Source organism: Amblyomma maculatum, chromosome 1 (genome assembly GCF_055883805.1).
Source record: "Amblyomma maculatum isolate TAMU_Amacu chromosome 1, ASM5588380v1, whole genome shotgun sequence".
Taxonomy (NCBI): domain Eukaryota; kingdom Metazoa; phylum Arthropoda; class Arachnida; order Ixodida; family Ixodidae; genus Amblyomma; species Amblyomma maculatum.
The window spans coordinates 110,006,821-110,019,063 of record NC_139344.1 but is presented as its reverse complement, the minus strand read 5'-3'; the positions used below and the strand labels follow the sequence as shown (position 1 = coordinate 110,019,063).

The following is a 12,243-nucleotide window of genomic DNA, read 5'->3' as shown; positions in this document are numbered from 1 at the left end:
TTTGTGGGGCGGCAGCTAAACTGTTATTAGAAAAGCAATGATATACGTCCAGAGGGAAGACTCGCGCTTATGCTTATTTTCTCAGTGAGATTTTACACTGTGCTAAAAATGGCGTTCATAAAAAAACCCCGTTACCAAGTGTTATTCAAAGAATAGCCACAAGATTTTTTTATTCCAAGTTTTCGCCGTTTGATTATCCATTTGCGCTAATGAATATTAACAATGTCCATCCTTATGTGACACGAAGAAAAAATATCCGTCGAGAATTCCTCTTCCTACTGATAAATAACGAGCTGGCGCTTGATCCTGCACCCTACGCGTCCTTGTTAACTACACGCCCTACACGCCACCATCATCCCAGTGCCCTTACTCTATACTTTGCTCGAACTGACACATTTAAATTTTCCTTTTTCCCATGTACCATAGCAGAGTAGAATCTTCCGGCACAACGACTGACAGCGCATAGTCATGCTGTACGTTTCATTTTGTTTATTTTACTTTGTGCTTTTCTATTTGTAATATCTACGTGTGTATTTGTTCTGCTTGGATCGGTACAATGACCTGCAGTATGAAATGAAAAAAAAAAAAATGGGTATATTTTATGAAATACACGAAGTCGTTTTAGGTTATGCTTTAATCCTGATTTCATGTCGAATATTCTTGCACCTACCATGTTCGCCAAAAGAGAACGCCATAAAATATTCATCAAAAAAGCCCGCGCTGTATCACTTTAGATCTGAAGAATGTGAGAGGCATTATGGTTTCAAACAAAATATGAAATTATTAGGTATCTTCTTATTTTTAAATTCACATTCTTGTTTTGGAAGATTGCACCAAGACGTGCTTATATATAAAGGCCACAATGAGGGTTTGCATGTAAAGTAAAATATTGATATTCCTTTCAGGCTATTTTGTCAAGCACAGTCAACCTCAACAAGTCATTTATCTATCGCATGATGAAGCCTTGGATGGGAAATGGAGTTCTTACCAGGTGATGCTCGGCTGCAGTATTTTCAAGAACTCGAGTTCGAACTGCAGTGGCTCCCACTAGAAAACATTTTTTTTTTGCTTATTTCAGTGACAAGGAACTTTGGAGGACGCGCAGAAAGATACTGACCCCCGCGTTTCACTTCAGTGTACTGCGCAATTACGTACACATAATGAATCGTCGAACGAATGATGTTGTAGAGAAGCTTATGCAGAAAGGAGCAACGACTTTCGACATTCTGCCAATACTAAGACAGGCCGCTTTTGGCATGCTGTATGGTAAGTGACCTACTGGAAAAATTTTTGCCATTTGTCGTGAGCATAGTGAAGGTTCTATTCTCTTTGATAAAAGCACCCCAAGCAGCACAAAGTGGGCTATGACGTGGAAGCCCGCAATAGGCCCGTGGGGGCAGCCCATACGGGCCTCATGTGGGATTTGCAACAGGTACACAGAGGGGCCCCGAATGGGCTGCCCAATTTTGCCGCAATCGGTCCCAATCTTTATCCGTGTGGGCAGCCCAAATAGGGCTGCCCACTTTCAGCCAAGATAGCTGAATGTGGGGAGCACACCAGAATCACTAATGGGTCCTACGTTTTGGCAGGCAGTGCCGCCCCATTTATCAAGGTTTTAATTTTTAAATCGATTAATCCCTCCAATACCTGAATTGTACCTGCGCGGGCTTTGCGGAGCCCAGTATGTTTCAGGCTGGCCCATGTGTTGTCCTCATGGGTTTATTCTGGCATTTTCGGGACTGACCAAGTTCCATTAATCATCAAGTATGAAACATTGAGCACTACTTCTTTACCTTGTATTCGCCACTCAGTAACATAAGGGAAATGTATTCCCAACACTACAATGATGTGGGCGGGCCCACATCACCCCCAAAATGTAGGTCTGAGTATTTATTTCGGTGTTGTGCGTAGAATAATAAGGGCACAGGAAAAATTCAGAGGAAGTTTAGTACACATTCGTAAAGCGGAATAGTTACTGCTGCATAAATTTGCCGATACTGCGTAATTACCGTAGTTTGTAGAGTAAAAATTGATAGTGTTTATTCATGGCATGGATATGCTTAGGACAGTTATGTGAAACCTCCAGAAGACGCAATTAGCGGCCGGTATGACAGGAATTACGTAAATGAAATGGCGCCTTAAAGACAGGGTGGAGACATTTCAGAGCGGTAACCCGGCCTACGGCCAGTTTGGGCCCCACTGCGGCCTTTAATGGGCAGCCCCAATTGGGCTGTTCTTATTTTTACCGCATGGAATACGAACATATGTTGCATTTGCCCGCAAGTACCCCAAGAAATACCCGTGTGGGCAGCGTTGGGGCATTCCCGCTTTTCAGCCCGACTGCAAGCCATACGGGCCCTATTCGGCTTTTGAGTGGACAGCCCCATTCGGGCTAGCCCGTCTTCTATTTGCTTTAGGCCCATATTTGGATCGGATCTGCCCTAAAGTGCCCCGCGAGAGACCGATGCGGGTAGAAAGGGGAAGGAGCACTTTCCTGCCCCGCTACAGGCCATGCGAAAATTATCTAGGTTTTTGGTGGGCAGCCCCATTTGGGGCAGCCCAGGAATTGTCTGCATGAAGTCCCCATTTCCGTCTGACCTTCCTTCGAGTACCCCTCAAGGGTCCCATGTAGGATATGTGCGGGGCATACCCATATTTAGCCCCGGCGCGGCCCATGCGGGACCTTTGAGTGGGCAGCCCCAATGTTATTAGCCGAGGCTTTTTCTACACAAAGCCCATTCCCCAAGCGGGACCCTTGAGGGCCAAATGTGGGAATATGTACTCAGCCCTTTCCACGCATATATATGATTCCCAGATGGAAAAAGCAGGGGCAAGCCCAACTTGATCCCTAAAGGGGGCCATCATGGGTGTTATTGTGGTTGCCCAAACCCAACTTGCCCACACGGCCCCCAGGTGGGCCACGTAATTTGTGCTACTTGGGACGTGGAGTACAACATCTAATAACGGGACATGGGTAAAGAGACACCTTATAAGAAGTATTGGCGTTAGTTTGAATGGCCTGGTGTTCCTTCATGATATAGAGGCACTTGACGTTTCTTAGTGCATTCGTGGGTTGAGATTATGCTTAAGAAATTAGTAAATATGGATGACCTCGTGAAATTCGCAAACGATCAATAAATCATTTGTAATGAAATTTCTCTTACCGCACAGTTTTGGTTTTCGTTTTCAGGATGCCGTAAGATGATTCCAACGTCACAAGTGAACATAAGATCGCATGCCCCCAAAAAAGATTCAAGATATTAGCTTTTTGTCCGGCCGCGGTAATTCCGGATTCCAGCTTCATTCGGGTCTTTACAGCTACAGTTTAAGAGTTTGCATTAATTAAATCTACTAAGTAGCAAATACACTGCAGGTAATCTACGCCTCACGTGATTTCACTCAGTTATGATGTCGGAACATATGTTCGAGAGCCTGGCACTGGAAGTGCAGTATAAAAAAATAATAACGTCAGAAATTATTCGCAGAGTGTTTGCGTGTTCCATGTGTTAATTCAAATTTGCAACGTCATGCGAACAGTTCTAAAGCAAAAATACGATAGAAAAAAATTTGCGTCTCCGCCTTTCAATGCTCGCTGCTCCGTACAACCCACAGATGATCTCGCACTTGGTCTCCATCGACGTTCTGCCGCATCGACTGGGATTCGATACAGCGACCTTGGGCTCAGCAGCCGAACGCTGTAGCAGATACGTTTTTTTTTCTTTATCGTTATATAGCAGATACGTCACCACAGCTTGTCGATGCTAGCCTTAATGTTAACCCAGATCTTGGCAGGGATCACATCAAGATTTTATCAAGCAGTGCGTAATTTTTTAGATATCTGGCAAGTGCAGTTTCTGAAGATTGTTTTGACACTTCTTTACTTTATTCAGATCCACTAAAATTTCTGAACAAGGAGGCTGAGTAGCGTTACTTGTGTCAACAGTGCGCCAGCGATTGCATGGATACTGAACACAATCTTTCAACTGCCTGCAGCTGGACGGTTATGCGACAGCAGCACAAGATACGATATGCTTTGCAAGGGTGGCAAATAGCGCGCCATAGAAGTGTGACAGAAACATACCTTTAAATTCGCATCTTCGCATCTGAATGGCTAAAAAAATAATTATAATGTAGTTGTTCCTGGCTCCTAGGAGCACCTGCTTGAAAGACACCTCCATCTACACATTTGCAGATCCCATTGGAAGCAATACCGGTTTCAAATCGGATTGGTACTGAACGATAACTTCTCCAAAATTCCACCTAGAAAAGATAAGGTCCCCGCAAATGCTACTCATAAGCTTATTTCATAGTAAACAAATGCCTCCCGTCATCTCTGTACCCTTCTTGAACGCAGTCTGTCGAAATCTGTTTAGGGCTGTTTAGTTTGTGTAGCTCTGGTGTACTTCCTGTTGTTGGTTGATATTGTGGAACATTCCAGCACTGGCTTAGTAGCAGAGCGGTCAAGACAGAAGTTTTATAATTGTTTTCTATATATACGCGTTGACAAATATTGCAGAAACTGCTATGGGCGTGAACATCAATGAAGAAGAGGTCACGAGTAAAAGACTTCTTTCTACAACGGACGAGTAAGTGTATTTATACGTATATAAATATTGAGGGCTTGCAAAAAAATACAAGGGTGCTTACTCTGCAGGCTTGCAGCTAGCATCATATCTCGAGTCCTCAATGTTTTTCTCTGGCCTCAAGTTGTCTTTAATTTCACTGAAGAAGGCAAGACATTTTTGCAGAAAGTACGGTACATTCGAAACTACAACAAACAGGTAAATGGTTATTTCCTCCCATTTCTTGAATACATACAAATATGCACTCCTGCATGCACGCATATTCGAACTGGGAGCAATGTGTTGCGAAGAATTAACGGAAGCAAATCTGCTTTCTTAACGCCTCTTCCTTCAGATTATAGAGCAACGGAAGACGGAGTATATTTCAGGAGGTACTGGCACTGCTTCCAGGAAAAGCTTTCTGGATATATTGCTTCGAATGCACATCGAAGAGGGCACTCTAACTGAGAATGAAGTTGCTGAAGAGGTTGCTACATTTTTTATTGGAGTAAGTGGAAAATATTTTTTCGCTATGATGGTCTTCCCCTTACCGGTGAAGTATAGACTAGTAGAAGTTCTTTTCTGTGTATGATAAGCGAAGGTTCACCAAATGCCAAGCTTCAGGCTGATCAGTTTTCAAAGGTATACTTTCTCATCTCTAGGGGTTCGACACCACAGCCACTGCAGCATCGTACACCCTGTTTCTGCTGGGACACCATAAAGATGTTCAAAACAAGGTCCACGCTGAAATCGATGCCATCTTTGGTTATGACAAGAAGAGACGAGTAACCATTGACGACATTAAGAAGCTGAAGTACTTAGACTGTGTCATAAAGGCAAGTAAAAGGCATTCTAAGCCAAGAAAAGCGTTTTTTGTTTCTCAGTACAGTCAACTTATGGGTTCTTTCAGTTGAAACTCAGAGGTGTATGCTGTAAAACTGCACAGGTGGCATGTGTAGGCAGTGGATATCGTGCAGAAACTTCCATCCTGACGTTATAAGGTGTAAACTTTGTACCCTAATGATATAGCAGTAGAGATCACACTGCTTTACACAGCACGTCATGATGGCCGACACAATTCTGAGAGAAAGTTACCACTGCTCAAGGTATCGATACCTCGGCGAGAATTAAAGGCGCTCACATTTCTCTCGCTAAAACGGTGTATGGTAGGTGGGAAATTTCACTTACTGTTTCTTCATGCATAGCCTGCTAGATTTGGTGAATATGAATTTGTTGTTTTTATGCAAACAAATTTTGGTTTCATACGCATCCAATGATCTTAAAGTGCGTGTCTTATAGCTTGAGTCTCTTTGGAACATTAAACACCATAAATCAAACCAAATCTTATCTCACTACAAACTAACGGAAATATTCTTTGAAAGGTACCAAAAGAGGTTTCCTGCAAACCTGCTTGTCCGCGTGAACAAAATAATGCTTATTTTTCTGGGTTACGTGTTTGTTACCGGGATCGGGAGCATTTTTTTTTTTTCGCTCGTGGTAGCGTTGCACGCCACACAGCAAAATAAATGCGTTAGGTCCATAATGATGAAGTCCCTTGTTTTTTAACGAAATGACATTTATATTGAGCCAACTCAAACAGTGCGATAAGCACTTTACTCGTGGTCCTGACATACGAGCAGTGAGAACAACAGCAGTTAACATAATTTATCCCCCTCACGAGATCTGCAAAACGCCAGCGCGAGCCAGGAGTCACGTATTTGTACCTGAAACGAGGGCACAATGAACTTTTTTGAGAATTCAATTACTCCCACATTTTTTTTCTTTCAGTATAAGTTCATGCACTCTGATCCTACATATTCTTGTCATATACCGTTTATTCTGCAGTCAAATGAGGAACATTGAATAGATTTGTTTGAATTACAATGAGACGTTTAAATGTGCGCGCATGACATCGCCTTTGAAGACATGCTCTGACAGTTAGCCTTGTCCACCATGGTGTCATTTTCCCCTTCAAATACTCAATATGTATATTATTTCTTTAAAAAATATTTCCTACAATTTGGCATTTACTGCCAACGTGATGCATGCGTTAATTTAAACTGAACACATGAAAAATATTTCGCATCTGATCTTTCAATCTTTCAAAAATCTTCTTAAACAAGAGTCACGATGCAATAACACAGCCCCCTTTCCTGATGAATCCAAGGGAGATGCGAAATGTATGTAAAGTTGAGTGTCGGTTTTCAAATCTGTGCTATATGTTCTATCTGTTTGACTTCATGAAGGAAAATCGCAGTGCGGTTATCAAGGAAACAGCAGACAGGAATAACTTCGGCCGCTCAAGCGTAACAACCTTGACGCCCGCCAGTGATCTGCCTGCTTTCTCTTCTTTCCTTCTTTTTGACGATTGCCTTCGATGCCTCAAAACGTAGAAAGGGATGCTGGTGAGCGTGCGATGGTGAACGTCGCAAAGGAAACTGCAATTTTGTGCCGCTGTGTGAGGACAAAGTGGCCGAACAGGCCATCACACTAGCGGCGACAACACACGTGAAAGGACGCAGGCGGCGGCCTTAGGCGCCACTGAAGTGTGACCCACTCACCGAGCGGCGGCTCATGCTAATAGCTAAGACCTGCCGGGGGACAAAGGTGAAAATACTTTCGTGTAGATGTTAGCCGTGAGCGACGATGTATTCTTGACAACACCGCGACGTGCCATCGATACCTATGTAACGCTGCATGGGAGGAAGGAAAGATGGTATTAATGAAAAAATAAAGCTCGCTTGTTGCAGACACTGTAGCGGTCAAAATGAAACACCTTATGCTTGCCGGCTTTACTGGCGTTATCTCGACAGCTTAGGAGCGTTGCGCAGGCACCTAGCCCAAGGAAGCGCACTGATCTCATATCACAGGGGGACCTTCGAAAATTTTAAAATCATTCGCAACAGTGTGCGATAATAGAGGGGAAAAGAACAGTTGTTTCGCTTAAGGATAACGTCCTTTGAGTATTGATTTTCAGGCTAATGAAAAAGCCTGTCATAGAATTCAGATAAAACTTAATTTTGAGGAGGCGAAAGCTTTCTATAAAAGTCTTGGTTTGCTCACACATAACTGGTTACATTTCATTTGGTGCCATCCTCATTATCCTCTTTCTCAATTTAAGCAGTTCGTTAAATTGTGAAATCTGCGTTCAGAGAGAAATGCAAGAATGTATGTGCTGAAGAATTCTGCCTTGTGGGACAGAAGACAAGGGGAAAGATGATGGTGTGTCTAACGAAACGTAAATTAATTTTTATTTGCTGCCCAGGAATCTTTGCGCCTGTATCCACCCGTTCCACTTGTTGCTCGAAACATAGATGAAGATGTACACATTGGTGAGTAAAACTATAGCTTTTAAGGCGAATTCTGCATATTTTTGTAACCTCAGCTTGCTCTGAACATCAGTTTCCAATAATTAGATATTTGGTACGCGTACATAATCGCAAGACTCTCATTCTTTTTACATCATCATTTGTAGTTTGAATGAATCGTGCTTGTTGAATTTAGGTCGCATAACCGCTGTATATCTGCGAATGTACTTGTAATTTCAAAATTTTCATGTGTGGCCAAATTTGGCGCATAAATAGAAGCGGATATAAAATCACTTTTTGGTTGTTGCAAGAGCGCGCACAAGTGAACATAAGTCACACTGGAATTTTTTTCAATCTTTCAGGAAGTCACATCATTCCTCGCGGAACAGTAGCTCTTTGTGCCATTTATTTTTTGCACCGGCATCCAAAAGTGTATGCAGATGCCAACTCGTTCATACCGGAAAGGTTCATGGGCAGCACCAATATCAGCCCGTATGCATACATTCCCTTCTCTGCTGGATCTCGGAACTGCATAGGTATGTCCAGACCGATCCATTTCAATGTTTAGTTATAATATATTTCAATATAATTATATAGCACACAGCAAAGAAATTGAATCGGAACCAAGTGTTGGAAACGGCAATATTTAGTTTTCCCGCGACTCTATATAGTAAATTACTTGAACTGTTTCCGTACCGCCTTCTGAGGATAACACAGCAGATGCGATTTTTGCATACCCCACTTATAAAAGGAGTATCAGTTTGTAAGATGCATAGTTGAGTAAAATAGTAACCTAGTGAAATCCAATAAGCTTCGCAGCGCTTACTGCATAGAGTCGCTCAAGAAGGCGATCAAAGGATGCAAATACCACAGAGAGGATCATTCATAGTAATCGCAAGAACAACTGTGAACTGAGAGGTATCTATATTAAAAGACTCACAGAAGTCGCATCTGAGTGGTGTGAAAAGTTGTTAGTCCTAAAAAAATTTAAGCAAAGGTTTAACATGGCTAAACCTGAGTAGACAAAGCCAGAGCTTAAGATCATGCGCAGTTGTACTTGACTAAGCGACCTTCTAGTTATTCTGGAAGGCTGTGTGGCACTCTGTCCGGCAGTGTTGTATACTTGTAGAGATATGTACAGGCAAGAATACAGTTTGCCAAGTGTGTGAAGAAGAAGAAACAGGTATGCGAAGCAGGAGAAACGAGGTAGCAGTAAAGAAGGAGCCAGCTCCGCCGTCTCCGCTCGCCGCACTTGCGAAGAAGACGCGCATCACGTGGTTATGAAACACACGCCGACCAAGCTACGGAAAGGCGTAGTAAAGCTTTCACTTAAAAGAAAAGTAGATATCAACTCGCAGCATATATGTATAGTGCCCTAGTGAGAATGCGCACTCAGCAAGAAAAGAAGTGTTTATATTGAAATTCATTAAATAGCTGTTTTCGTGCTCATTTCACAGGTCAGAAATTCGCACAGCTAGAAGAGAAAATAATGCTCACCCACGTCCTGAGGAACTTCCACGTGGAGTCCGTAGTGCCGATAAACAAGCTTCAGCTGCAACTTGAAATAGTTCTGAGGCCCCTCCAGGGTATTCATCTGCGGCTAACGCCTCGACAACGCTGAGAATGACATAGGTTGCACTCATGACTCTCAGCGCGCCCACGGACCTTTACTTCAAGCTCCCATACAAAACACCAACCAGTTCACGCAAGAAAGCCAATCGAATGGCATTTTTTGTCTGTGTTTGCATGCACTGCTTGCTTGAATAAATAAACCGCAAATATCGGCTGGGAAAATTCTTGTAACTGATTCCCTCATACCATTGCGCTGTGTTCATTTTGTTCACGCCTGAGGCGTGACCGCTGGAAGTAAAATTTCTACTCTTCCTCTTATTACTCTAGCCTGTCTGTATCAATTTTCTAATAGATCGTTTCATAAGAGTCGCAATAAAAACTAATAAATTTCTTAATTTCCTCACGCTAAATCCAGAACCAACAGAGCAAAACTTTGGTTTCATTTAATTTATGGCGTTTAACGTCGCAAAGCGACTCAGGATTTAAGGGACGCCGTAGGGGAGGGCTCGGGAAATATCGACCACCTAGGGTTCTCGAACGTGCACTGACATCGCACAGAGCACGAGGCGCCTTGCTTTTCGCCTCCATTGAAAAACGGCCGCCGGAGCCAGGATTCGATTCCGTGTCCTTGGCTTCAGCAGTCAACCGCCCTCACTGAGCTGAGCCACAAAGGCAAGGCGGGACAAAATTTTCAGTTACTTCGCAACTAAAAGCAATGCGGTCGCAAGTGATGGCTATATGTAAGAAGAGCTAGTAGCCCACGCAACAGAGCGCATGGACCGCTAACAAACTACATTTTACGCACCGCGGTACTAAGCGCCAAATATGCTGTGACGTGCGCACTCAAATAAAATGAAAATATTAAACCGAACCTGTTACGTAGCGGTAGGTGGGAATTTGTCCAAATAACAGGTATCGTAATACTCTCTGACTTAAAAGCCATTGATGTGAGGAAAGCATACAAGCCAGGTAGCAGCAGAATATTCACAGTGTTTAGCATATAGGAGAAAGAAATCTGTGAATAGAGTCAAGGCGAATTGTCCATTCCCCAAAATTTCGCTGAAAGAAAGCCCCTTCGATAAGTTCTTGCTGGCCGATGATCGATGAAACACTGTCCATAAACATGAAACCGCTTGAAAGAATGATCGGAGCCAACGATTTATGGCGTATAGACAACTAAACAATCACATTTATGAATACAAAACAAAGCATTAGACTACTAATTACTTCAGCGGAAACATAAAACCGCTGAGGGGCCTGCGTTTCAAACGAACCAAATGCGTCCTTCCTCTGTTTACCGCCTCGAGGTACTGCGGAGTACCAACGCTATGACGTATGTTTGTTGAAGACGTGAAACGACTACATATGAAACGTCCCAGAATACCTTCCAAACCGGCTCGATAGCACTACTTGACAGTGGAATTTTAAATCCACAGTTGGAGGAAAATGAAACCATAAGATAGGCCTTTATTGATATTTAAAAGGCGCTGATTACGAGATTGGTAGAAGTACACTTTCTCCGTAGTATTTAGAGCTACCTATAGCGGTGACCCAGAGTGCACCGAGAAAGTGGAGTGGATCGCGACGAAGAGTTTCATCATAGGCTGTCCCATCTTTCCAAACGCATGTCTTGGTGTAACCTATCTGGTTGCGTAGAGGTAAGTGTAATCGTTGAGGTAAGTGCAATCGATCAAGCGTGCACTAAATAGAAAATAAATTTTATTTTATTGACTGCTTTGCTTTAAGAATGCATGCTTTTGGTGAGCTGCTGTCTCTTTTGTTGTACTGGTGGCTTGTCTTCAAACGGCTGCCTAGAATGCGAGATATGGTCGATCGAAGGCTTCTTGCCCGCTGTGTTTCGCGCTGTTTCCACCAAATGTCATACCAACTAGCTCGGCTTACAGAGTGCGTAGAGCCTTCAACCCCCCCCCCCCCCCCCCCTTCCCTTGCTTCTTTTGGGCTCGGTTGTCAGCTCCCAAGTTCGGTGTCTGCACTATCAGTTGCGTTTTTTTCTTTCGATTATTTGATTTTGTTTGATAAAGGAAGAAGCTCTAGTTAGTGTGCCTAATGCTCGCTTCAAATATAGCACGCGCAGCCGGGGTTACCTCAGGTCCCCAAATTAACACCGCACAGGTAATACTGCTCTTCAGTAGATTAACCCTGCTGACCACGCTGCATATTTTAAAAGTGTTTGTCGCCGTAAGTCTGGCTCCAAAAGGTTTCGTGCTGTGACGCAAACAACCTTGAATGACTGAGAAGGGATAAGTTGCAAGCTTGCAGTACTTACATCGTGCTGTCGCACACCTCCGTCCCATCTCTCTTCTTTGTATGTCGCATTTTCTTTAGCGAAGGGTGATGCATGAAAACTTTTACCTAGCTTAGGAGTGGCTGCGACCGCTTCCCTTCAAAGTTCGCAACTTCAACTCTCATTTGCAACGGCAGCATTTTTTAGCTGCGGTAATTAATGCGGAAAGAGCGCGCAGAGATAGCGCCAGCATTTTACTATCCTTGCGGTTCAATGAAGTATGTACGCTGGAAAACAGAAGCCAAGTTCAAACACCTTGGTCGCTTTCCATATAAGTGTAATGAGTACCTTTTCATTTGCAGGGAGGTTTCCGAACGTCTGAAGCTAGCGCTCTTCCACTTTTCTGGATTTTATATCGCTGTGAACTATTTGTGATCTCGACATCCTTCGGGATGGCGGGCACACGACCCTTGCGCCCACCCGCCACCATCGAACAGGCTACAGCGTACTCGACGGGTCACCTTGACGTCGCGGACGTGGAGCTTCCAGACTCGGC

At 43.5% G+C, this 12,243-nt stretch overlaps 1 protein-coding gene across 1 annotated transcript; it reads left to right on the top strand.

Annotated features, from left to right (window-relative positions):
- Window positions 1-905: 905 nt before the first annotated feature.
- Window positions 906-9,676, top strand: LOC146203484 (cytochrome P450 4V2-like). The gene is made up of 9 exons (XM_084585707.1): window positions 906-991; window positions 1,079-1,266; window positions 4,517-4,586; window positions 4,655-4,781; window positions 4,918-5,070; window positions 5,225-5,398; window positions 7,828-7,894; window positions 8,233-8,406; window positions 9,328-9,676. The coding sequence occupies exons 1-9, from the start codon at window positions 954-956 to the stop codon at window positions 9,489-9,491; spliced, it is 1,155 nt and encodes a 384-aa protein (XP_084441833.1). The 5' UTR covers window positions 906-953; the 3' UTR covers window positions 9,492-9,676.
- The last annotated feature ends 2,567 nt before the right edge of the window (window positions 9,677-12,243 follow it).